Consider the following 27,887-nt stretch of genomic DNA (forward strand, 5'->3'; position numbering starts at 1 on the left):
GATGAATTGTGAACTTAAAGGCAAAACTTGCTTAGTTTATGGCACCGGTTCAATTCCCCTGCAACATTTGCAAGCTGATACAAAATATTTTTCCTTGACAGAAAGTAGTGTCATGTCCATGGCAATTTCCTGTACGTTGGCATCAAATCAGAACTGGGGTGGGCTTCTACAATTTACCTTCAGGAAAATCCACCAGTATTTTCTGCCGTCTTGCAGAGGGGACACTTCAGGTCACCAGGTCAACTGAATGAGAAGTAATTGTGTGGCTATAAAGGGCTTCTGTTGCAATGGCACAGATTTCTTTCCTTCAAGCCCACACGGGCAACAACCCAATTCCCAGCTCAGTGCATGAAAAAAACTGAGTCTAAAATGACAAAGGTACTAGTACAATGCTGGTAAAAAAATGATGGGCAACCACAACAATACAGCTCTTAAAGCAATTAACACTGCCATATTGTCACAAGACGAATTGTGGTGAACATTTTAAGGCTCAGGAGTTTAAAAGCTTTAAGAATCGAGTAAGAAACCAACTACAGGGTGAAAATGTTCCTGTACTGGATTGCATATGTCAAACCAAGTTTCTAAAATTGGCATTCAGAAAGCTAATTGTTTTAGTTGGAAACCGAACAAATTTAACTTTCACTCCTGTCACTCCATTAAGCTGGTTTTTATTTTAACAACCTTTTAAAAACTCACTCGCAACACAGTTTGGTAATACTAAGAATAAATTTAGCTGTTGTTTCCCAAGGAGACATTCCAGATTTTTAATATCACCCCAAATTGATAATTATTCATTCTTTGAAGATACACAGCAGTGATCAGTTAATGCTCTGCAGCATTGGCCATTTACAGAGATCTCCACTTCTCAATGACATCTGCTGAGAACAGGACTGTATTGCTATAAAACAGAAATCGAAGCATTTACCCATGGATAAATGTAACCACATAATGCTAATCTGGGTGCAGGAAAACTGAAGAACTGAACTAAAAAAAGGCAAAAAATTGTTCCTTTTCTTCAGCTTTTGTACTAAAACATTCAGGCTCTCTGCATTAATTTCCTCATCCTTTGCACTCCTCCTGTGAAGGCTGGCATTTTATTTTTTAAAACAAAACCTGAGGTCTCCCTGAAATAGCATGACTTTACAACATAGTTTTACAAAGTATTACAAGAATCATAATGAAAGAGAGGTTACATAAACTTTTGGATGGACTTACCTAAAGCAGAGCTTGAGTTTGAACTAAAAATTTTACAGTGCTCAGTACAACCCATCACATTTCTGGTAATGCCTTTGTCAAGGCAATGCTTGAAAAGACTCTAAAGTACACTTTTTCATTACTGTACATAAATTACATAGGTGGAGACAAGCAATTCTGGGAAATTGTCATTGATTGCCCATCTTAAAATATATATTCTGAGAATGTCAGTGTTTGCAGAAGTTTAAAATTGATTCAAATTAATATATTTTTTTCTAAATGCTCAACACATTCCCTATATCCGTATGAAAAATGCAGTCAATTCTTTATTTCAAAGACTATCGCATTTCTTCTTACTTTGGTCATGCGTTTTCCTTTATTGGGATCTCATCTGTTCTAATGCTTTCCACCTTTGCAGCTGTTTCCTTGTAGAGCCCTTGCTCTGGTAGATACCAGTTATCTGATTTTATTTCAGCTTTCACTAAGGCATACTAGTGCAATGTCATGATTTCATTGCTGGCAGCGCCCAAAATTATTTAATATACAGCTGCATCATTAAAATTGTGCTTTGTTTATACTAGGTATATGAGAACTGGCGTTTCCTCAGGGCAGATTTTTCCCTTTTGCTGCTTAAGATGCATTCTGAATCAGTAGGAAGCCACAATCATGACTACAGGCTAGGAGGTCTAATGAAAGAAATGAGATTACTGTCCTCCTGTGTGTTCTCTGGCCCTCTGCTGCAGTATATGGCCCACTATAAAGGTATTCTGCCAACAGAGCTAGAATTCCTCTATCTGCTTAAATGGCTTACTTTGTTTAAACTAAACGGTTGGGCATTGCCTGCCGTAGCATGTAGCATGTTTTAATGTGATGGCAGCTGTCCCTGCCAAAGAAATGTACGTGTAGAAAATTATGTCTTAAACCAGTCACACTCTATCTGCTATGAACCACCAAAAAGCCAGCAGAAATAGGGCTCAAAACCATGACTGAGTTCCTCTGGTTACTGCTCAGCAGGTGACTCTCACTGACTCTTAATGAACTGCTGAATGAACTCCCAGCCTCTGTAGAAGACAAAAACATTTTAATCCTTGTTTGCCTGGCCATCTCCTGTCATTGCAGCAAACACGTGTCTTTGTTGAACCATAACAGTCCACCTGGCTTCTGAGTGGTGTTTGAGCAAACTCCTTCACAGAAATGAGAAAAATGCCTTAAAAAACTATATTCGCCTACTCAGATGCAGGTCTGCAGGGATTTCCTAAGCACAAGAATAGCATCGAGGTTACATGACTATTTTTCCCAGCTCTCCTACCAAGAGAGTTGTCCTGGCAAAAAACAATGCTGTGTGGGCCCAGTGTGAAAAGAGCATTTGGATGGAAAATTTCAGCTGATGTTTGACAGTCACAGGCATCTATAAACACAGCCTTTATACTGGGAAATGTCAGGCATCTTTGCAGTTGCTAGTGCCACCACCTCTGCATTTCATTTAAGCAGAATGAACCCATGCCAATGAACTAAGCTTTACCATACATCTGTATGAAATGCCTTGGTTTAGCATAGGGAAAGGCACCTTCATGGTTGGCTTTACAGTGAGCCTGGAGAGAAAAACTAGCACAGTTAGTAAGCAAGCCCCTCCTTCAGTTTACTTACTATACAAAAACCTTGCTTTTGAGCAATAGAGAAAGAAAAAACTCGATTCTCTTTGTTCGTTCTCTAATTGCCTGCTGCGCTGTTCCTTGCCTGGGGCAGTTCCACGGCCTCACCCTGCCGGGATGCTGCGCTCCGTGTGGCCAGGGAGGCGCTGCCTTCGTGCCCAGGGTGCCCGGTGCCGGCGGGGCCCCGGCGCTGACAGACCGTGATCCCCCCGAGCAAGTGTGCAGCGCTGGCTCGCCCGCTCCTCGCTGCCTCCAGTTACATCGCTGGCAGGAGCCCGCGGCTCTCGGCTTCGCTTTCCAGGGTTATTTTTGGCCGGGGCCGCCGCACGCAGATGGCAGCGAGCCCCGGGCGCCTTGCCGGGCGGCGCGGCGCCGGCGGGGCCCCCGGCGGGGCGGGCGGGGAAGGGGCGGCGCGGCCCCCGAGCCCGCCCCGGCTCCCCCGCCGCGCCGGGGCCGCCCGGGAGCGCCTCTGGGCTCCGCACGGCCGGCTCGCAGCGTGCGCCGGGGCCGCCGCTGGCCAGCGCAGCCGCCATGGAGCGGAGCCCCATCCCCGTGCTCACCGTGCAGACGGCGCCCTACGAGGACCAGCGCCCCACGGGCGGAGGGGGCCTGCGGCGGCCCACGGCGCTCTTCGAGGGCCAGCGCAACTACCTGCCCAACTTCGTGCAGAGCCTCCTCTCCTCCGTGGACCTCCGCGACCGGCAGGGCTGCACCATGGTGGTGGGCAGCGACGGCAGGTACTTCAGCAAGACCGCCATCGAGATCGTGGTTCAGATGGCCGCGGCCAACGGGGTAAGCTGTGCCCTCGCCCTTCCCGCCGCCCCGCGGGTGCCCCTGCTCCCCGTCCCTGTCAGCGGCGCCCGCGCCCTGCCCGCCGGTGCCATCTCCCGGAGAGCGCCCGGGGCACGGATACAGGCGGAGGAGCCGCCCGGGGCTGTGTGCCAGCGCTGCGCGCCGCCGGGGCCGCGGCCGGCCCCGCACCTGCCCCGTGCGGCCTGGGACAGGCGCTGGCTCCATCGGCGGGGGGGCAACCGCTGGAGACTGCCGGCCGTGCCCTGCTGTTTCGCCCCTTCTCTTAGAAGGAGGAAGGCATGGGAGCTGAAACATAGGGGCACTGTGCAGGAGAAAATGTAGCAGAGTTAAAGCTAAGTGCGCGGGAAACAAAGGTATCGAACAAGCACCTGCTGCTCAGGATGTTTTAGAGGAAAATGGTACTGTTGAAGGAAGAGGAATTCAGCATTTTACCTGCAGCCTTAGGAAAAGAACGGTTCTCTCCTCTTGGTCACTTGCTGACAAATTATAAAATGCAGGAGGACACCAGTGGCAGAAACCTCTGGTCAGACGGGATACAAATTTTTTGGTGCAGTTTTGAGTGTAGGAAAGAACCCATGAAGAGAACTTTTGTCTTTTGCTAGAAGAAGATAGAACTTATCTCTTCTGCGCATGTGGAGAAGAGATGTTTCTGTATATACACATTCATGTGTGGATGTGTATGGACAGAAAGCTGGAAACACTGCATAATCCAGGCTTGAAGTTCCTACTTCAAAGCAGAGTTGAAGCTGCTATCTCTTGTTATGATGCCTAGACTGATCCTCTAGGTTTGGCAGAAGGAGTGATATAATTCTGTGGGTTTTTTTTTTAATAGGAATTTTTTTATTCAAAAGGCATTCCTTTCAAAAGTTCTTTCAATTTTGAAATTAATCTCCATATGTGCTTGAATTTTCCCTGCTGATTTGCTGTCACATACAAGACCAACCAGCCTTGTATGAATAATGAGTATTTTAAATTTACTTCAAAAGTATGTTCTCAACATGGTGATAATATCAAGCAGATGTTCAGTGATGCCTAAAGATTTCAGAGACTATGTTACATACTGTCTACCTAGTGCAAAATCACTGTTATATAGGGACTTGTGAGAGGCCAGGGTTTATGTGGCCCGGGGTGTGGGAGGGCTCTGTGGGGACACTGTTGTAAGTGGGGACAGTGGTGAGACCAGCACAGCGGTTCCATCTTCAGTGTCAGGGGAGGGAGCGTGCAGGGAGTGAGTGCAGGGCAGAGGAGGGGACTGGTGTGTGGGGAGTTGCAAGGAAGGTGGGAAGCACATGGAGGAGTGCTGCTCCCTAGCCCCATTGCCCTTGTGGCCCAGTGGAGACAGTGTCATGGATGGAATTGCACCTGTTGGCCAGGTGGGGTAAGGTGCAGCAACAGCTGAAGCAAGAGCTGCCCTGCAGAGGCTGAGGGCCTCACATGCTGGTAGGAACTACAGGAATGGGTTTCAGTGCTGAGTGGCCACAAGAACTGAGGTGCTGAAGAAATTTGGGATTTAGAGGAGCAGGGGCTTCTCGTCCAAGTTATGCTGACTAATTTTTCCTGTCAGCCTGCCTCCTTCCTACTGCTTCTGTCACATTCCTCATCGTGCTGGAATATCTTTCTGACCTCAGGAAATTTCCAGTTTGAGATGATTCTGACACCTTGCTGTAGTAATGCTCTTTCCCCTTTCTTAGTTACTGCAAGTTTCTTAGAAACACACTTTCTCCCTAGTGCTTTCTGAAGCCAAACCCCTAACACTTCTGCTCACAGTTCTCACAAATACCTGAATTCATGTATGATTCTCTTGCTACTGACACAGTCCTCGGAAATTCAGCAGCCTAGTTGGTAGGGAGCTATTGAAAAGGCTTCCCATTTCCATGTTCTAATGCTCTGTTCCCTCTTTAACATCTTCACCCTGGTCATCTTCACCTCTGTTTCTCTCAAGTACAATGTAAATGCATAAGTTTCACATTTACTTCATTAGTACTAGTTGTATGTTTTATTTTTTGGCTGTTAAGATACACCTGCTGGGAAAATATCTAAATGTCCTTGATAGCATTGTTTAGTGCTGTGCTATATAAATAGGGGCAGAGGAAGAGATTCATGTGAGCAAAGATCTGTCCCTTTGGATGAGGTTAATGTAATGAGAAAGCATGTAGCTGGTATCACAGGAAAAGAAGTGAATTGATGTAGGCTGGATCAGATGAAACGTGGGGAAGGCTTGAAAGGTGCACTGAAAATGTTCAGCTGCCCTGAGTGCCAGCAGTGCTGATAAACTGAACTTTAATCTCCTTGCTGGAAGACACATACTGAGAGCCATGGCTAGTTGTGCTGGCTGAGTACAAAAATAAAGGCGATTTTCTATTATCATCTGTAAATGGATTGCCCTTTAGAGTTGCTAGGTTCCTCTTGTTCTAACTTGGTGACTCATCCCACATTCCCCGTGTGCTAACAGCCTAGCACGATTGGCATGGGCTCCAGTACAAGGAATGAGATGAGGTCCCCTGCTCAGTCAGCTGCCAGTGCTTGGCCTGCCTTCTACTCCTCCTTGGTGCTGCTGGCTCATGCCCTCCAGCTCCGGGCTGCAGGTGCATGCACCACTGCTGCAGCCTGCACAGCTACAGGCTGGCCCGTGCTCTGCAGCTGCCATGTGCCACCAACTGCTGATGGGAGCTGAGGGTGACCAGCCAGGGTTACCCTCAGTGGGCACACAGCTGGGATGGTAGCAAACACTGCTGGGTAAGGGATGCACATCATGGGAACTGTGGGGGACTGTGAGGAAGGGCAGACAGAGGGCCTGTACCATTCTGGGCTGCAACAATCAGTTTGACAAAGTAGAGGTGGTAGGAGAGTATTTGAGGGTCTATTTCCCTTTTCACCTGTGTCGTGCCAGTAGCAGTGCAATACAATTCCTCTATGTATGATGGAAATATTCCATTAGACCAACTGGATGGGGTGTCTAATTTTTAATGGAAGGTTTAGGATACGTTTAAACAGGAAGCTGTTATTTGTGACTCTCAGTGGTGGATCAGAAGGCAGTGTCGTTACTCTGAATGTGGAAAGTCATGACAACGTGCTAGAGAGACTGCAGGGTATTGCTAGTAATGCTGCAGAAGTGTGAGATGGCAGAGTTGAGTTTTCTGGTTGTCTCCTATGTAATACCATGTTAGTTTTATTTTCCGTGGCCTTTCATGCAAATCTTCCCTCCCTCCCTGGGTCTGTGTGATATTTATTTGCTTCTACACTGAGTGTGGGGTTCATATTCCTGAATTTTACTATAATATCCTAAAGATACTAGTAAAATACAGGAAGGCACAGCCCAAAGGATATAATGTACTTGCTTCATGTTCTTTGAAGTAAAATTGGCTGAGGCATGTGAGAGATTACTGGGAAAAATAATTTAAAAAAACATTAAGTGACTCCATAGTAATCAGCCGAATTGTCTGAAAAGGCACAGCTGCAAGTGGTAATATTGCATAAAAATGTTCATGTAAAGTACTTGTTAGGGTACTTTATTCTTTCAGCTGTAACTATTTGCTGAGAATCTTTGTTTCTGCTGTTGTTACTAAAGTACAGGAACAAAATAGAATGTGGCATAGGGATGCAGTAATAGAAGAGATATTACATGCCTGTGATCTTGTAGCCATGCAAGTTTTTGAATTCCAGAGATAATCTTTCCATGCTATGAAATTGTCCAAGATTTTCAGAAGGATATTACTGGAACTTTAATTGTGACCCAGTATGTGGGTACAGTTTGGTAACCGTTTTAGTTCAGATTGTGAGAAGTCTGTAAAAACAGGTATTAATTAAATTAATTAAATAAATAATTTAATGCTAGTTTAGCATTTGATTCAAAATGAAGAGTTTGTGAGAAGATGACTTTGTGCATTCCTGCCACCAAAATTAAAACAGCAAAGGAAGATGGATAGCACATTTATACCTCTAAGGTCTGCACTGTCCTGAGGGAGTTTTGTAGAAGCACTGATGGCCTTAATAAAACGTGAAACTTTATTGTAGTCCCTGCAGATAAAATACTATTGTATCATTTATGTAATTTGATTCGTAGGATCCTTAATTTAGAATGCTAAATATTTCAATATTTCTATAGTACAGAAATTAGCATAATAAATAATATTTCAAAGTAGTATAGAAATAGTAGCCTCATTACAAGTGCTTAAGGCCAATCAAATTACTCATATTTGTATTAATATTTGGCATCCAGAAAAATGGGAAAACTGGTTTATGCAACATCTGCTGAATGGGAAGAAATTAAATATAGCAGAGATAGTCATAGGTAATTTGTGCATTCTGAATAATTTAAGGATTCTAGTAAGTTTGAAAAATACAGTTATGTGCATGAGGACAAAAACTTAAAACTCACTACTTTAGATTTAGAAATACCAAAACCATGTTTGTGACAAGCCTGCATGCAAGTGTAAATATGTTTATACTTGAGTGCCTCCAGATAGATTCAGATTGTGGTTTTCAAGCGTTTTGTAAAACGTTATTGCTGTCATATTCCTTTTGTTTACTCATACACAATACTGTTTTAAGAGCTGGCAACCCTTTCTGACAGCTGTATTTGGAAGATTGAGTCATTGCTCTAGCTTTCTACATGCTTCATAGTTTAAAAAAAGGGAGGAACAATATTCAAAACAAACAATTTCAAGGTTTTTAAAATAATATTTTTCTTTCCACGGTAATATTTTGTTTGTTTCTTAACGTATTAGCTGTCCTGTTTTCTAGCAACATTTCATAGGCTTCAGAATTATCTGCAAAAACTCTGAAAAGAGAAGCAAGGTAGACAAACAATTATTCTTTCATCAGAGCTTGAGGTAGAAATCTCAGAAGAGTGCATTTTCTGCATGTTTTTTAAAATTCAAAAGCAGATCCTGTGGTTCTTACTGAAAGAGAAACGGTTAGACATAGTTTGTGATTGGTGAGAATTATCAAAAAAGTAATTTATGGTACAAGTTGATAAGTTCTTTGTAGTCTTTATTTTTGAAATCAAAATACTGTACAAAACCATCATTAATAATAATCTCCTAATCCTTTGCTCTTCTGAAATTATTTGAACCCACACTTTTAACCATTAAGGTCCTCTTGTGAATGCCCAGAAGAAGGTCATGTGTATACGAAGGAACAGCTCCATATGGACAGGAGGCAGGTAGTGACGCCTCCTGTGCTGTTGCTTTGCTGAACAGACTGTGGAGCTGTCAAATCTCCTTCAAATTAGAGAATGAACTCTGAAGTTCAGTCTGCTTTCAGATGGGGAGTGGAAGGGGTTTGGTGTTCTGCCTTTCCCTCTGCCGACCCTAACAGCCCTGCCCCTTCCCAAACTACTGCTCAGTAGTGGTGGTGGTGATGATAGAGGTTTATTTGATTTTTTAAAATATTGATGTTATTAAGAAAGTCCAGACTTCAACAATATCCTTTCAAGCTCCTTGTGCAGCTGCCTCAATTCTCATCTGTAACACTTAACCTCTCCTTCTACCCTTGTTTTTTTGCATCTTCCTTTTGCGTTCCCCAGCATTTGGAACTCTCTTGTATTTCTTTGTAAATACATTTCTTGTTGGCTCCTAGGTTATTTATGTTAAACTGAAACTGTAGTATCTGCGTAGGGGATGAAGGCATGGTTTTGAAATTGGAACCTTGCAGTGGAACTGCATATAATACCAAGCACATTGAGTCAGTGTTTAATAACACTGCCTGAAAGGGTTTTTTTTTTATTTTAAGAATGGTGGGAACTTCCCCTGCTCAGCTGTGCCCTGGGAAACTATTCATTTGGAATAGCCAAAGAGCCATTGATAGCTGAAGGAGGAGCAATGCTTTCTGTGGGGCAGGACATCCAAGGCTGTCATGCAATGGAAGTGTAACTACAAGATTCTGTAGGTCCTAATGTGGAGCGGTACTTGTGATTACATGGAAAGGCTGCTCTGGGAAAGGCAATTTGCTTTCTGTTCTCTTTCTGTTGAAGTCCCAGCCCTGCAAATGCATCCACGGGGTCAGCCCTGAACTGTACTAATATCTGAGAGGATTTGCTGACTTGTGGGGTTGCCTGGCAAGTTTTGGTAGCAGGATGATAGCCTAGTGTTGTGCTTGGGAGCTTTGCAAATCCTTGTCGCTGCTGTTTGCTTGCTGTACTGTCACATCCAGGCCACTGGGGTTAAATGTGCCAGGTTACAGTATTTTTTGTCAGTGCTCCAGGTTAGCATGCAACCAACTCATGGATATTTCTCTGCAAAAGAGTATGTTCTGTACCAAGACTTTACCATTTCTATCCTGTATATATATTCCTATTGTGTGTGTGTTTATATACTAATTTTCAAAAATGTAGTACTGCTCAGACTACTTTGGCTTGTTTTTCCCATGTAGATTGGCAGATTGGTTATTGGACAGAATGGGATCTTATCCACACCTGCTGTTTCATGTATCATCCGAAAGATCAAAGCCGCTGGTGGAATTATCCTAACAGCTAGCCACAGTCCTGGGGGACCTGGAGGAGAATTTGGAGTCAAGTTTGAAGTTTCCAATGGAGGTATGGTTTTTTTAAAAAAAAGACACTACAACATTGCATCTTGGTATCCTGGAAATGGCTTGTGAGGATGACTAGCTGTCTGTAATTATGTGGTTTTTATTTACTCTCTTAAAACTGTGAAGGATGTAGGCATCTCTTTTCTTTAAATAATATAAGTGTATTTGTGTACATGGGTCTGAAAAATAAGCATTAAGTGTTCATTGAAGCCTTTGGAGTAGCTGTAAGATTTCTATAAATAACTTGCTGTCTGGTTTTTGCAGTCATTTATGTAGGCATCCAGATTAACTGTAACAATTCTGATCCTTTTATAAAGATGCCTATGAGGGCGTTCTGTTTTCTTCGTATTTCTGTGTTGCTCGTGTTGGCATTTACTTTAAAGCGTGTAATTTCAGAAGTACTGTAAGCAGTGTGACTCATTGTCTTGTGTGGAAGAAAGCACACGAGAAACTTCTTATGTTTACCCAGGAGGTAACTTATCCAGGCAGGGAGTTGTACCATTTTACCACTGCCATTCCAACAATGAATAAGGGAATTTTTGTGTATAGCTAAAGTCTTGTTTTCCGAAATTGACAGCTAACACATTATGTTGTTACGAGTTCTAATTTACCTGTATATGTTATAGGTTCTGTATGGTTTACATTACAGATTTGTGTACACTTATATAACATTATGTGAGGTTGCTGACACCTTGTATATCTCACACATGTAGAGTGCTTTCCATCTGAAAAAAAATGAACTGAAAGTGTTTAAATAATGTTTCTTTCCCTATTTTGAAGGTGGGAGAACTTGAGATGGGGGGCTTTCTCCCTTCTCTCTTGTGTAATTGAAAAATATGCAGGGTTAAATGAGTGTGATTTTATAAACAGAATAGGCTTGAATCCCAGAGGGATTACAGGGACTATGTCAGGTCAGCCAGTAGGAAAGCCAGGGTCACAGCACACATATACCAGAGCTGAACCATTAGATGAATTAGCACTCTATGAACTTTAAAACACCACATGCATCTAAAATCTGCTTGATAAATAGGTAACAGTTGGAGTCTAGTGTGCTTTGCCTTAAAGAGAATTCAAAAAGACTAGTAAGCTTTATGTATGAAACAGTCCTCAAACACACGTCACAAGGTTTAATTATTTATGTTAATCAGCTGGGCCATAATGAAAAGTAGTTGGTTTAAGTTCCAGCTGAGAAAATGTGGGTTAAGTATTAGGCAAGGTGTTTGAACTTGAAGACAGTGTTTAAGCACAGCAACAAGCTCCTAGGGAAGGTTATTGTTACTCTATATTCTTGCTCAGTCTATTTTGCAGATCCACGTCAAGCAGAAATGGCTTGTCTCTGTAGGTGTAGAAGACAATGTAGAGTGACCTGTGGGATCTCCTTAGCTGGAAATATCAGTAGACAATACATCCATCTATCAAGGAAGATCTGTAGCTAATGACATCCTCACCCTTTGGATGTGTTTGGATTAGATAAGTAATATTCAATTTTGGAAGCTACATGAATGGAGAATGGAATGAAGTAAGAAGTCATTTTGGAAGCTAAATGAAGAGTTTTGTGGCTGGTTTTTATTGTAGTGATTTGGGCCATCTGGTGCACTGCATCTGAGATGGAAGACAATACTTTACATGGCAATGCACTGCATATAGCAGCATTGCAAGACAAATGGAAAGTTCGTACTGAAAAAGCCTTCAAAGACATTTTGGATGAGGAGAGAGAACACAACAGAGGGAATAAAACGTATAATTTTTAGAGCAGAAGTGTAGCTTTAATATAAGCTGTGCAGGGTCAGATAAGCCGGAAAGGGACTTACTGCAATTCATACTCAGTTGCAGCTCGGACTCAACCTTTTCACTGCATATGGCATAGTTCATCTAGTAATTTTCACATCAAGCTGGCAGCTTTAATTTATTTGACAGTAAATCTTTGAAAATAAAGCCATCTTTCAGGCTGTAGCAGTCAAAGTAACATCAAAAGATGTGTTTTCTTCTTTCTGAATGACATAACCAATCCAGGTCGTAATTGCTAATTGTTAAGCAATTAAGGCATTTTGAATTCCAACAAAGATAAGTTTCATTCAGGTAATGGAGGAAAACTGTAACACAGCACCACTCTTAAATGGGTAAGATTTCTAAAAACAGTATTTTTTTCTAATGAAATAATGCAGAACACCAAGCTATCTGATCTTCACAGGTGTGCATTTGCAGAAGGTCTATGAAACACCAGAACGTGCTGCTGAAGAGCAGGCTTTCCTTTGATAGCTATGTTGAGATTCCTTGCAGAGTGAAAAAAGGCAGTCCTTGACCAATAAGCCCAAACAAATAGGACTGTGGTTACCTCATCTTTCTTGCCCCTGGATAACTTACTCTATGTCAATCAAAATGTTGTGAGTAATGCAGTGTATTTCCATGTTTTATTTTTTTGAAAAATGTTTTAAACCTGTGTTGTAGGGAAAGAACAGACTTTATTTACTGCAGTACTTTGTTTTTTTTTATTCCATAGTAACTCAAATATATTCAGAAAAATGTTTGCTATAGCACTCATTTTTAAAATAGGAAATCTTAATTTAAAAGAAATGACCCATCACATTATTTTCTGTTATAGGACCTGCTCCAGATATAGTTTCAGAAAAAATCTATCAAATCAGCAAAACCTTGGAGGAATATGCAATTTGTCCTGATCTCAGAGTGGATTTATCACGCCTAGGAAGACAAGAATTTGATCTGGAGAACAAATTCAAACCTTTCCGAGGTATCCATGTGTGCTTTTACTCATGCTAAATCCATTGAGTCTAAATATTAGTATTACTGCAGAATTATAATGGGTAATTATATAAGCAGAACTTCAGTTCTTTGAGATACCTTACTAAAAGTTACCAAAATAAGAGACTGTAAAGAATCATAAAATGGTTTGTGGTGGAAAGTATCTTCAGAATCATCTTGTTCCAACTGTGCTGTCATGGGCTGGGAGACCTTTCATTAGACCAGGTTGCTCAGAGTCCCATCCAACCTTGCCTTGAACACGTCCAGGTATGGGGCGTCCATCAGCTTCTTTGGGCAACCTCTTCAAGTACATCAAAACCCTCACAGTAAAGAATTTTTTCCTAAAGTCTAATCTAAATCCCTTCTCCTTCACTTTAAAACCCTTCCCCCTTGTCATAACATGGTTTGCCTGTTTCAAAATTCTCAGCTGCCTTTTCGGTACTGGAAGGCAGCAGTAAGTCTCTTCAGAACCTCTCCATGCTGAACAATCCCAGATCTCTCAGCCTGTCCTCTTAGGAGTGGTTCTCCATCCCTCTGATCATCTTTGTGGCACTCCCTTGGGCTTGCTCCAACAGGTCCATGTCTTTCTGGTACTGAGAACCCCAGAGCTGATGCAGCCCTGCAGGTGGGGTCTCAGCAGGGCAGGGTAGAGGGGCAGAATCCCCTCCCTGCCCTGCTGCCCACCCTGCTCTGGACGCAGCCCAGGACACGTGTGGCTCTCTGGGCTGTGGGTCATGCCCAGCTTTTCATTCCCAAGAGCCCTCAAGTCCTTCTCTGCAGGGCTGCTCTTGGTGAGTTCTTCTCCCAGTCTGTGCCTGTGTCTGGAACTGCCCTGACCCAGGTGCAGCGCTTCCTGCTTGGACTTGTGCAACCTCAGGAGATTCTCACAAATCCACTTCTCAAGCTTGTTCCTTTCCTTCTTCTGTTATGTCAGCTGCACCACTCAGCTTTGTCATCTGCAAACCTGCTGAAGGATCACTCAGTGTCACTGCTGATGTCATTGGTGAAGTTATTGAAGGGTACTGACTGGTCCCAAGACCAAGAGCCTTGAGGGACCTCACTCCTCACTGGTCTCCACCTGGACATAGAGTCATTGACCACAACAATCTGGCTGTGTCCACCCAGCAAACTGCTTTTCCATTGAATAGTCCATCCATCAGATCAGATGTCATCAGATGTCTCTGCAATTCAGAGATATTGGATGTGATGCCATGTGGTACAGTGTCAAAAACCTTTAAGAAGGCTAGATAGATGACGCTGGTCTATCATATATCATCTGAAAGATCAAAGCAGCTGCTGGAAGTATTCTAACAGCTAGCCACAGTCCCAGGAAACCTGGAGGAGAGATTGCAGTGAAGTTTGAGGTTGCCAATGGGGGTAGAGTTTGGGTTTTTTTTAATAAAGCAAAAGGTCTCATCAAGAGACTCCCCATGTCAGGTGGCCAACCACAGAGCCCTATGTTGATCTGCTCCTTGATTTTCACCCACAGGGTCTCAGTCTGTTTATGGCTGTTTATCAGAGGCAGCTCTTGACAATCTGACCCTTCTTTAACATTGAGCACAATACCTCCCACCACCCCTCCTGTCTGTCTCTTCTGAAAGGCTTGCAGCCCTCAGCTGCAGTGCTCCAGTCATGAACCTCATGTCCCATGTTTCTGGGATTGCAGTTAGGTTGTAGTTTTCTAAATGCACCATGGTTTCCAGCTCCTTTTGCTTGTCTCCAATGCTGTGTGCATTTATAGGTAAGCATTATGTTTGTTTTGCATTTCAGGACTCTGAGTTACAGACTTTTAAGTGCATTCAGCCTCCTCTTTCAGCCAAATATCTTTGCTAAATGTATGCTTGCTAGTAGTTAAACACAAAACACAAACCTTTTTGGTCTAGGAATGGTTTCCTTATTGAAGACTAATTGATAAAAGAGTAAGTGAGACTCTCAGTTTATTCATTTTTGTTCACACTTTCTGAAAAGTTATGGGATTTCTACATCCAGCGACTCCAAATGTAAAGGGATTGCTTAAGCACGTCTTTAATTTTAGGCATAGTGAATACTTTTATGCTTACGATTGATTTAAAATTATTTAACAAAGCTGTTTTCTTGAAGGAGTCAAAAACAAATGTAGGGGTCCTGATAAATATTTCAAAATTAGTGTATATTTCATATATTTCAAATACTGTAAAACTCTATGCAGCCTCAAGAACTTTCTGCATTCCTGATGCCCTAAAATTAAAGCCATTTTATTTTTCACCCAAACTTCAAATTTTGAGACAATTTACATTTTGAGAAATAAAATTTTTCATTTAAAAAAAGTCTTTAAATTTGGATTTCACTGGGGTATTTTATTTTATTGTAAAGAACATGTTTGGCTTTTTTAGGCAAACAAAAAGAGACACTCCTCTCCCCCAAATATGTATAAAAGTACATACAAATATTTGCAGGTTTTCTGTATGTTTTTCTAAGAAAAAAAAATCATTTTCCAGTCACATCTTCTAAGAATACATCAACCTGAGATAGTAGAGCTATCAGGGAACTCTACTGAAGCAATGCAATTGGCTTATAGGTGCATGAAAAAATACAGTTTACACAGATTTCAGTGCAGATTGAAGGTGCAGAAAGAAAGAAAATAATTGAAAAATTAATTCAAGATACTCTCTTATGTATTTGAAACTTCTGCTTTTTTGTCGATTGTATGAACTAACTTCTGTGAATCAAGGCTACAAGAATCCAACCCTCTGTGAATCAAGAGGTGCTGGAACAACAGAGGTTGGGTTTGGCTGGAGTTAAAATAATTTCTAGACTTTAATCCTTCATGTGCTTTATATTCATATGTGTGAGCAGCTTCACCAGAGTTGCCACATTTGTTCAATTGTGTAAATCTTAGGGCTTACTAAAATGCTGTAAGGAACAGGGCATAGAAGACCAATAATATAGTCCTGGTAAGTGTTTAAAACTTTCAGCATATAGCACAGAATTGACTCTTTTTCAAGTAGGTTTCACAGATAATTTTTCAGCCTTGAGAACCTTTTTTTGTTTCTTCAAGCTTATTGTCACAATCTGTTATAAGTGTTTTTCTCATGCTCAAAAAATGTCTCTCATTTTCATGTTACTCTAAAGAAGAGCATTAGTGTGAGGTCAGTGTTTCTGTGCAAAATTGGATGAGATTCTAAGTAATAATTTAACTTATAAGTAAGATATTTCAAGACACTAATTTAACCAGATGAAAAGAGATTTGTATTACATATGCTTTTAAATTTAATCAGGAAAAGTAATTAACTCCAAGATGACTGAGAAGCATGGCTTTTGACAGTTGTTTGGTTGCTACTTTCGTTATGACAGACTTATTTTCATTAATTCATTTTTGTTTAATGTTTTACATCCAAAAGAACTAGAAAAACTGTAGTGCTCTCCTTTTAAGAATTTAAATTTCAAGTTATCAAGAACTTAGCAAAAAACACCGATGAGCCTTTGCTTTCCTAAATCAATGAGATCTACAATGCAAAAGTATAGTTTGTTATCCACCTACAACAAACTGAACACAGGTATTCCTGGTACCAGAATTTAGAAAATAGATTGCATGTCTCTCTTGAAGGAATCATGCAGATAGATACTTCTGTCAGGTAGAAGTTGAGTGGTGTCAACTTGCCGTGAACATCCTTTTCCTCTGAAAATAAACCTATTTAGCTTGCAATGTTTTTCAGTGGCTTAATGAATGATCTATTAAGAGTTTACTTTGATGTAAGGTACACTCGTGAATGTCTTCAGTGAAATAGGAGCTGTCAACTTACATTATCTCTAGAGTCTTTTGGCTGGCAAAACTGCTGATCTTTTCAAGGCTTAAAGCTTGATAATAGCCACACTGAAGGCAGAGGGAGCCTTAGACTCTTCCTCTTTTCAAAGCAAAGCTGTGTGATGTGGGACTGTGTGGCCTGATTTTAGTTCTGTTGGGTGGAAGAGATCTGGAGTAAATAACTTCACTTGGGTGAACTGTAGTCACTTTTTTGGTGTGATTTTTCTAGTGGAAATTGTGGATTCCGTGGAAATCTACCTCAATCTCCTTCGAAGTATTTTTGACTTCAATGCCATCAGAAATTTGCTGACTGGACCCAATCAGATTAAAATAAGGATTGATGCCATGAATGGAGGTATGGACTTAAGTACTATTGGGACAGAATTTCAGTAGGTACACTGAAATAACTTCCCAATAAAAGTTGTACACTGCAGTGGTTTCCCAATAACATACAGCATATAAATGTTGGACTTTTATGTAGTAGAAGCTAAGGGTAATAAGGGAGGATTTGAACCTTGTACTAACAACAAAGGCAGTCTTAGTTACGGGTTATATTTCTTACCAAGCAAAGAGATTTATCTTACTTGATAAATAAGTAAGGACATATGTGTCCAATAAAAGTTTTCAGGGTGAGGTAATCTTGCCGTGACAGGGTGATGAAGTGTACTGTAGTGTCCAGTGACTGAGGAGGTTACAAGGCAGTCTCTACTAAGAGGAAATTATAAATGGTATAAAACTAGTAAAGTCTGAATAAATAAATTAAAGAGTTAGCTCAGACCTCTGTCTCACTAATGTTAAAAGTGAGCAAATTTCAGAGTACTGTGGACAAGTTGAAAGTGTCATAGAAGACAGCAAAGGGATCAATGATGTACTGATATTAAAAAATTATAAGCTGTATCGCTTGGGGAAACACAAACCAGGATAAGATCTATTTTAGGCTACATTATGAATATATAAATAAGGATTGCTGCAGATAATGAGTTGAAGGATAGGAGCGTGAGTAAGACTGTTCAGCATTATCTTATGGAAAACAGATTATGTCAAGCAAACCAGGTTTCATTCTTTAATGGGATTACAAAAACAGACCCATAAAAGGAGCTGGACAGACTTAGAAAACTTCTGTAAAGCTTTTTATCTAGTACAGCGTGATAGCTCTGAACACCCAGTTTTGCCAGACTGTCAAAAAGGCAGATGCTGTCCTTTAGCAGTGCAGAGGGAGCAGTGAGGAAGGCACTGCCCCTTGTCGTGTACTATACTGGAGAGATGTTACTAAAATACCTTGGAGCTCTCATGTTCAGAAGTTTTACATGTTGTCAAAAAGATGCATAATCTGTTTAGGGTTAGAAAAACTGATGCATCACAAACATTTTAAAGGACTTAGCTTGTTTATTTTATTTGCAAGGTGGCAGAGAATTGGCTTTATGACCTTGCATTTTGGTGGAGAGATGGGTATCAACAATTTAAAGAACGTGTAGATTAAGTGTATATAAGTGGAATGTATTTTTATAGCTGTACATGCTGGTAGTTTAACATTGGCAGAAAAAAGAGTAATTTGATAGGAGTCCACTTTAGATAACAATCTGAATCATGGTATAGTTTATGGAATTAATCTACATTTTCATGAAAAGAGGTTTCACTCACACAGTTTTACCTCAGGTCTCTGCTGCTCCAATTAGCAAGATTTAGGAGTATGGTAGGAGAAAGAGAGAGCAGTCACCCTTGCAATTTTTACCTCTGAGTGACCTGTTCACACCTGCATCAGGGATGCAGAGTGCTCAGGTAGTGACCTTTCAGTCACCAAATGCAGGTAATAATTATGGTATGTAACAGCATGAGGTTTTAGTTGGTCATATCTTTAACAAAACAAAGAAGTATTTTGGAGTTAGCTTCGAGACAATTTTTGTTTATTCTCTGCATGGTAGCAACTAAAATGTAGTAAAATTCTTTAGTGGACAAAACTATTGCAATTTTCATATGAATTCGAATCTTAAGGTAAGTGTATTTCCCATAGGTATTCACCTAGTGTTAACTTTCCTTGCTATTATGTGTTATTTAAACACATAGAATAGTGGGTTTTTATTATTTATTTTAGTGAGAAAAACTCCTTTATGTGTATGATAATTTCTTTACTTAATAATCTGTAAAAAAACCTCTGTGTCTTTCACCATTTTGATTTTCATGTAAATAGACTATTTTCATACTGATTAGTTATTTACTTTAAGGACAATCACATATTCCTCTGTGAAATAATAGTATGGGGGTTGTTGCAAGGACAGATGCATAGAATTGCTGAAATTATATTTTGTATGCAATGACCACAGTGCTGTGAAAAATCTGAATGTCAAGCATATGCTTTTGTGACTGCATGGCAGATTTCTGTTTTCACAGTTATGGGACCCTATGTGAGAAGAATCTTGTGTGATGAATTGGGAGCTCCTGCAAATTCTGCCATCAACTGTATTCCACTGGAGGATTTTGGTGGACAGCCTCCTGATCCAAATTTAACATATGCAACTGCCTTGCTGGAGGCTATGAAAGGTGGCGAGTATGGATTTGGAGCAGCTTTTGATGCTGATGGAGTAAGTATTTAGATCTGTCCTGAGGTTCCACCGTAGTTGTTATTTTGTCTGGGGTCAGATATGGGATGTGTAAGTATAATTTATCTGGTTTTCAGTAACCCATTGAAGCTGAAAGTGGTATTACTTTCAGGTACAGATGGTAACATTTGCAACCCATAAATCAGACACATATGTTATAGTTTTTCTCTGCAGATGACTGAAAATCAAGCAGAATTTGAAGGCAGGATGAGAATTATTTAAGTATCAGGCTGGTTTTGTCTTGTGCTGGTGTAACAGTTTTTTCCTTGGTTAGGAGCATGCAGCAAATAGATTATATAAACTTGTCACAGTAAACAGGAATAACATTAGGTCCTTTTTGGTTAGCATAATGAATTAAGGGCTTTTTAGCTAAACAAAGCACTGAGTCATAACCTCTGCTTATTCTAATTTTTTAATGTTGCATTGTCACCATAATAAAAAGCATTGTATTACAAAAGAACTTTCTGCCCTGACAAGGTGGGAGAAAGATTAAAAGGTCCTGAAGAACAGAAGCTGTTTTCTATTCTCAGTAAACACAAAACACTCTCCTACTCCCATAATAGTGTGTGCCATTGGCAAAAAGATTCTCCTACAGAAGCATTCTCTTGGCAGAAACAGAGCTGCTGAAGTGACATGTAGGAGGCAGAAGCTGGAAGTTGATCTGGAGCTTTGATTTGCAAGGCAGGAGGGAGTGATGATGTGGTAGTGAGATTATAAACATGCCAGGATGATTCCAGTAAATTTTTCTGCCCAGAGAGGTATGTGAATTACCCAAAGGCTGCCCTTTTTCTCTCTACCTCCAGTGGATCTAGGAAAAAAAATTAAGTGTCCTCAATACATGGAATTTAGGATGCTATTTTAAATTTGTTTTCTTCTCTAGGACCGCTACATGATCCTTGGCCAAAATGGTTTCTTTGTTAATGCATCAGATTCGCTGGCTATAATTGCTGCCCATCTGTCTTGCATTCCCTACTTTTGTCAGACGGGTGTCCGAGGATTTGGCAGGAGCATGCCTACCAGCACAGCTCTGGACAAGTAAGATGAAATATTTATTTGTATCACCTTGTCATTACATTAGTTATTAGTTACTTTTTATTACATAGAAATTCCAAAATTGTGAAGTCTTTTGATAAGAGCTTCAAATTTTCCCCATCTTTATGTGCTTTATTTTTTAAACTGGTTTTGACAAGATTTTGGTTGTCAAAACCTAGACTAATTTTTCCTGTTTTTACTTGCATTAAAAGAATTTAATTCAGTTTGGAGAGGAAGTAAATTGGTAAATCTCATGTACCAATATTTCACTGTATTCTCCCATTAAATTTTATTTTTCTTTATTAGTAAATAATGGTTTACAGCCTAATCTGGCAGACCTTTTTATGAAAGTTGTGGAATTTTAAAAAAGATGAAATAATAATTCAATACAAAAAATCAAAACCCTCCTTAGACTGAGGAAATATAAGCATCTTGTGCTAGCAGCTGAATTTTGAAAAAGTTTCATCCAGGCCTGAGTTTACTGTAAATATCAAGACAAGATGGTTTTTTTTATTGCATTAATATATTCTGTTTGGAAAAGCTTTGGCTAAATCAATTGTGTCTCAATTAATCTGGCTACATAGCTTTACTATGACAAGAGTGATCTGCTGCTTCCCTTAAATGTGTCTAATCAGGAAATATTAATTTTAAAGCGAAAGGTAGGTTGTATGGAAAGGTTGATTGCTGTATCTACTGTTTGCCTATTCAGGTAGCTTTGAGGTGTTACTAAATTCAGAGCTTGCAGCTTCCTCTAATGATTGACAGAGTCTTTGGGGATATATTCCTTACTTGTGGGTAGATAGTCTAGTTTAAGGAAATACTGTTAGGTCAGTGTTTGGTGTGTTTCGTTTATTCTGTTCAGCAGTCAAAAAATCTCCTTATCGTTATATTGAAATACGATATAAGTAGAATTCATTTTGTATGTAAACACCATATCTGCATTTCTGTAAGAGCTGAAGAAACAGTGACATTTAAACATGTTTTTCTATCTGCTTTCCATAAAGTTTGATAAATATGTCAGAAAGCATGAACTCAAGTCCCCATCAATGCTCTGTGACCGTTTGAATTATATTCTTTGCAATGTTTACTTGACCTTCTGGCACAAAGATTGTTTCATGGTGATTACTGCCTTATTTAGTTTCGTGGAGCTAAGCCTGATTATTAAATAAAACTGAGCAACTGATAATGATGGAAGGACTTAAGTATTTTCCCTTCCATTCTTACAAATATTTATTGTTATGAAGTTTTTAGTCTGTGTCCAGGACACTTAATTTATTTATTTTTTTATTTTGTTTTGTGGTTCTCCTTGTTTTCTTGAAGACTTAGGAGTTCCATGTTGTCATGTAGCTCAGTGTAGACCGTGCAGTTTTCACAGAGATCATGTGGTTCCAAAGCCCCTGCCATGGGCAGGGATGCCTTCCGCTGGTTGTGCAGCTCAGGCAGTGTGGCTGGAGCACTGCAGCTGATAAGGACTGAGGCAAAGCTGCCACTGACTTCCTCAGCCTTCTCCATGTCCTCAGTAAACAGGTCTCCTGTTTCTTTCTGGAAAGAGTCCACATTTTCCTAGTCTTCCTTTAATCACCAGTGTACCTATAGAAACTATTCTTGTTGCTTTTAACATCCCTGGCCGGATTTAATTCTATCAGGGCTTTAGTTTTCCTAGCATTATCTCCAGCTACTTGGACAATTAATCTGTATTCCTCACAGACTACCTGCCCCTGCTTCTACCCTCTCTAGGCTTTCTTCTTGTGTTTAAGTTTGTCCAGGAACAACTTGTTCACTCACACAGGCTTCCTGGTGTTTTCACATTACTTCCTCTTCATTGGGATGCATCTCTGTCCGGCCTGTAGGAGGTGATCCTTGAATGTTTCCCAGCTTTCTTAGGCCCTTCTTTCCTCCTGGGCTTTGTCCCATGGCACTCTATTGAGCAGATCCTTGAAGAGACCAAAGCCTGCTCTTCTGAAGTCCAGGCCAGTGGGCTTGCTGTGTGCTCTCCTCTGTGCCCTGAGGATCTTGCATTCCACCATTTCATGGTCAGTGCACTTCCCATTCCACACCAGCTCCTTGTTGTGGTGAGATCATTAGGATGTCTCCTTGTGAGCTCCCCTGTCACTTGGAGGAAAAAAAAAAAAAAATTCATCCATGCACTCTAGGAACTCCTGGATTGCCAATGCCCTGCTGTGTTGTCCGTTCAACAGATACCAGGGTGATTGAAAGCCCTCATGAGCACCAGGGCCTGTGAAGGTGAGGCTGCTCCTGTCTGTCTGTAGAGGCCTTTATCCATTTGGTCTGCCTGGTCAGGTGGCCTGTGGCAGACCCTCAGGCTGTAATGTCTCCAGTCACTGCTCTCCCTTTAATCCTGTCCCCTAAGCTCTCAGTAGGTCCTTATCTGTCCCTGGGTGGGTGGGTATGGGCTGCCTGCGTGGATTAGAACAGTCTAAGAAGTATCACACACGCCTGGAACTTCCTTGGAGGTCACTGAGCTTTGGCCTGCTTGGTAATAAGCGTGACTTTCCTCTGGGAGAACTGGATCAATTCCTGCCTACTTGGCTTTTATCTTCTGAGGTCACAGAGATCTTTCCTGAAGTCTATGCTAGACAGCAAATGAAAACTGCCTCTTTGTATGGTGTGTCCATATTGTGTGGCCACAGTTTAGCCTGGAACTGGAACTTTTCCTTAGCTCTATTAAAGAAAAACAAATTATGCACAATAACTTAGGGATTTAGAAAGTCTGTTCCTTTTCCACTTGTGTGCATGATGTGTTGCTTAAGACTTTTTCAAAGGGCATTATTAAACTTAAAAAGAAGGAAGCAATAATCGAAAAGACTCTAAATGTTGCTTAGAAATATGGCATTAACAAATGGAGCAGTGAATTACAAGAGAATTCACTCAAAATACTTAACCAGTGTTGCTTGTATTTGCTTGAAGTGACTGCTGGAATATACTGGTATGGACTGTAGGGAGAGGATAACACTTTACAGGAAACATCTGCTTTAATATGCTCCAACATCAACAAGATTGTGGCAGTACGTCTCCAGACTTCAATTCTCTGGCAATATGTACTCACAGGCTGGTATTCTTTTTGTTTTGGGAACCTGTATTCCCTGTTCAAAAAACTATTCTTGTTTCGTATCCTTGTATTCTGATTTATCTGATGCCTGCATAACAGGAAAGGAAATTAAATACTGAGATGTTAGCTAACAGTGTACAAAATGAGAATCACAAGGGTGAATAAAAATTGTTTCTGCAGGAAATATGAAGTTGGGTGTGTGTATAAAAAGCAGTCAAGATGGTACTAGAGAAAAAGGTTTCTGAGAGAATACGGTATTCTTAGAATAGCATCTGATAGGTTGTTTCTACGGCAAGGTTCTTTCAACAGCATGTAAGTGTTTTCACTACACTTGGCCTGGGCAAAGCTAAGCACCTTACTGTGCTGTACCCTGCCACTTTACATCTGGGAGCCTGTCTCTTAATGCAACTTCCACACATCAGTGTTCTGTCTGCTGATTGTCTTTGTCGTCCGATAATCTAGAGACAGCTTCTGAGGGGGGCTGTGGTGACAATAAGTGTTTTGGGTTGTTTACCTCCTGTTGACATCGAGGGCAGAGATGCTATGAGCTCTAACCAATCTGCCTTAAGGAGGTTGCCCCTGATAGCAAGTAACGTTGCGGTTTAGAGTGTGGTCCATTTTGTCTGAAGCAGACCAAGAAGCTTTGCTTATGTCATAGAAACATTTAGGTTGGAAAAGACCAATAAAATCATGAAGTCCAACCCTCTCTCCCTCCTTCTTGTTCTTACATCTTTGATTTCTTCTTTCTCTAAACACTGCCTTTATTTTCATCTATCTTTGTGCTCTCTCTTACCTTTCACATTTCCATGTTTTCCCCTGTTCCTCTTATCCCTCTTCCTTCCCATTCAGCATCTCCTCTTTTTCTTCAAATATGTACCTCAGGCCACAACACACCACATCCCACTTGTGCCTTCGTCATTATTTGCTTGAATTCTTAACATGCAAATCCTGCATGTTTTTTGTCTGTCTTTTCTTGTGCATTTCTTCTATGTTGTCAGTAATCTGAAAAATTGTGTGCCAGAAGCAGTATAGGTACTTTCTATTTCTTTTTCACTGCATGGACACCCTTTACTATTGAGTTTGAAGGATTTTTTCAACATAAAGGCTTCTCCAAGTCATAAATATGTCTTTCTGCATGGTTCATACTGCCTTCACTTTGTGACTGTGCTTTGTTCAAGTTATGCCAGCCATAACTTTCCTCCTTTTATCTTTCTTCAGCATGATAATTCAGTCTCACTCCCTCTTTTCTGAAATAGGCTCGCTGTGAATTTTTTAAGACACCTCTGTCAAACTTAGTGCATGTCACATTTAAGCAGTTTTTAAATTAGATAAAGCAGAAGGACAATTTGTGTTCTGGAATGCTGCAGAAGGACAACTGCATAAAACATTCATGAATGTAATTTAACATGTTTGAAGTGTAATATAAAGTTGGGGACCACTGTGATTGGAAAGGTGCTTAGGATTTGTAACTTCTAGAGTAACACTGTGATATTAAAAATGTCCATATAAATCCTTTGTATACTTGTATATATAGTAAAACAATAGGGTTTCTTCTGTAACAGCTTTCAAATATGTTCTACAGCTAAATGTTTTTTTTACACAGATATGACATGTTTGAGAAGATTTGTGGAGGAAAAACCAGCTATCATTACAAGGCACTGATGTTCTTTCTTTAGCTGTGTCTCTTGGTTTGATTTCTACAATGTGCTTGTAATCTAGCTGCTATCCTTTTGTCATTGAATGTTTTTTAAGCAGTGGTGGTGATTTATCATTGCAAACATTTTCAAAGATATCCTTAGGGAGTTGTCTTGGTCTTTATGGTTTTTTTGATGGTGGATTTGTTATGCTTTACTATAGTGTTGCATATTTGACTGTTGCAAACCCACCATATGCTTGACTATCCAGTGTTTGATTATCCTAGCTCACAGTGGTCCAAACATGCTGTAGTCATGACAGGCTACATTTTAAATGTGTATGCAGTAAATGTTTATTCTCAACACTTTACAGGCCAATGGCAGTTGCATACTCAAACGCTTTTTCAGTGAAATGTAAAAATGAGCGTATGATCTATTGCATATTCTTGACATTTGCAGGAGAGAATGAATCTTGTGTTTTTCAGTGGCTGCTCATGAAGAAAAGGACAGAAAACATGTTGGTGTGCCGTCCTGTGAAATATCAGTAGAATACTGATATGGCAATCCCATGGCTTTTACTTGGCACACAACTTAGCTTTAGGGTCTGAGAGGGATTCCATGGCCAGTTCTGGGCCTGAGGGCAGCTGTTCCCTGTTGGGAATGGCAGGCTGCAGAGCAGCCTGACACAACACACAGCTCTTACTTTTACACAAAGGTAGCTGGATTCTGGCCTATGCAGGGACTGGACTGCTATAGCTGCTTAGCTTAAAATGAGCAGGTTCATTGGTTGTGCAATGTGAAGCTTGCAGGACTGAATACATAAAGGTGATTTGAAAGCTTTCTTCATGTAAGAGAAAATATGAGTTGAAAACTATGCAGTGCTCTGTTTCCAGCTTAATCTTTGGCTGAGAGTGAAGTCAGTTTGTCAGCCAGACTTAGAGAGATAAAGATTTGGTGCTTGGTGAGAAATAAATATGTTTTGTAACCTTGATTGACTTCTATTTAGAAGTATGTGTATTTGTAGTTTTCACAAACAAACAGACTTTTGTCTAAACTTAATGTGCTGTATTTGAAAAACTACCTGAGAAAAAGAAATGTTTTGCAAAATGCCTGGAGCAAGACTTGTAGTGTGCAATAGATTGATGGCGGGTAACACAAAGTCACAGATTCCTAGTGCCACGTGTCTAATATCTCAGAAAGTACACAGATATGAATAAACAGCAGGAATTCCTACAAATCTCCTGGTAAAAAGTCCAAAAGTGTTTTAATTAAAACAATCTGAGGAATTTTGCATCCAGTCAGTTACAGAAGATTTTGTGACTACTTAAAAGTTAAAGACCCCTTTTCTTTCAGGTTTTATGCAGTCTTATTATATGCTTCAACTTAGAAAGGCTCTTTGGTATATCAGCATGTCTGAACATGTTTTGTTTTGCCCAGGCTGGAAAGCACAGCTGGTGTCAACCCAAGAGCAGCCTCTCCCATCAAAGGATTTTAATGTCAATGGTTGACCTTCATGGAGAATGCTTCCTGCTGATTTAAAAGAAAATTTCTCTGGCTCAGAATTTCAAAACAGTGTGTTTAAAATTCTACTTCTAGGGTGTATTAAAGTATAATCTTCTTAGGTTGTTTAGAAATTAAGGGGACAGTAAATTGTTGTTTACATCCTGTGTGTTTTGAAGGTCACTGTGAGACTGGCAGAGCCAGGTAACTTAAAATTGTTTGAAGAAGATTGAGAGTCCTGTTAGATCAGATCTTATTTTAAGTAATAATCAATTGAATTATTGTATTGATTTTGAAGGAGAAGAAATATTGTCTCCGGTTTCCTTTTGTGGGGGAAATGAAAGAGGTGGAAAATCTTTCCAACATCAATTCTTTGATTCTGTAGTAACTGTCTATACCTATGGCATACTATACTTTCTTCTTCTTTCTGTATTTTTTCTATGAGCACTGTCATGTACTTGTCTGCTTTTTTCCTTTCCCTTCCCAGACAAGTCCTACAACCAAAAAGAGCACTTACTAATTTTCAGTCTTTAAAATATACAGAACAGTTTGCGAGAGAGCAAAGGAAAACTAGTGTGAGCTTGGCAATTCCAATCTAAATGGCATCATTAGGGAGCTACTAGAATAAATAGTATCTAACCAAACCGATTGCCTGGCTGATAAAGTGATGGAATCTGTTGATGGTGTTAAGATAGTAGATGTCATTTACTGCCATTTTAGCAGTCCCATGGTATTTCTGTATCCAGGGACTTTATGTTTCAATGGATGGAGAGCTAGGTTGGTAAAAGTCTGGTTTGATGCTCAGACTCACAGGCAATTGGTTAATTAACTGGTAAAAAGTGGGGTACTGCAGAGGTCTGTTCTGTGACCTGTCCACATATTTATCAGTGGTCTGAAGGGGGAGATGGAGGACACTCAAACCCAGTTTGTAGATGACACCAAATTGTGTGGTGCCTGTTGATCTGCTGGAGAGCAGAGCCAGCAGTCATGGTATTATCAAGGTTGGAAGAGATCTATAAGAGCATCCAGTCCAACCACTCACCTGGCACTGCCTGCCACTGTTGCCCCTAAACCACTAAACCCATCTCCAGATCTAGATGCCTCTTGAACATACACAGGGATATTGACTCCACCACTTCCATGGGCAACCTGTTTCAGTGCCTGACCACTATAACAGTGAAAATTTTTTTTCTAGTATCTAATCTGAATATCCCCTTTCTAGCTTAAGGCCATTTCCTTTGTCCTCTCACTGTAGCCACAGTAGAAGAGACCAACCCCCACCAAATAACAGCCTCCTTGCAGAGAAATTGTAGAGAGTTT

General features: G+C 40.5%; 1 protein-coding gene across 1 annotated transcript in view; it reads left to right on the forward strand.

Annotated features, from left to right (window-relative positions):
* The first annotated feature begins 3,377 nt into the window (after positions 1–3,377).
* The window catches only part of PGM5 (phosphoglucomutase 5), a 68,566-nt gene continuing 44,056 nt past the window's right edge, over positions 3,378–27,887 (forward strand). Inside the window, exons 1-6 of the mRNA XM_058043798.1 lie at positions 3,378–3,638; positions 10,032–10,194; positions 12,793–12,939; positions 16,964–17,089; positions 19,123–19,313; positions 20,212–20,366. Of these exons, the coding sequence (XP_057899781.1) occupies positions 3,378–3,638; positions 10,032–10,194; positions 12,793–12,939; positions 16,964–17,089; positions 19,123–19,313; positions 20,212–20,366 (1,043 nt within the window). The remainder of the gene's footprint in view (positions 3,639–10,031; positions 10,195–12,792; positions 12,940–16,963; positions 17,090–19,122; positions 19,314–20,211; positions 20,367–27,887) is intronic.

Source organism: Melospiza georgiana, chromosome Z (assembly GCF_028018845.1).
Source record: "Melospiza georgiana isolate bMelGeo1 chromosome Z, bMelGeo1.pri, whole genome shotgun sequence".
NCBI lineage: Eukaryota > Metazoa > Chordata > Aves > Passeriformes > Passerellidae > Melospiza > Melospiza georgiana.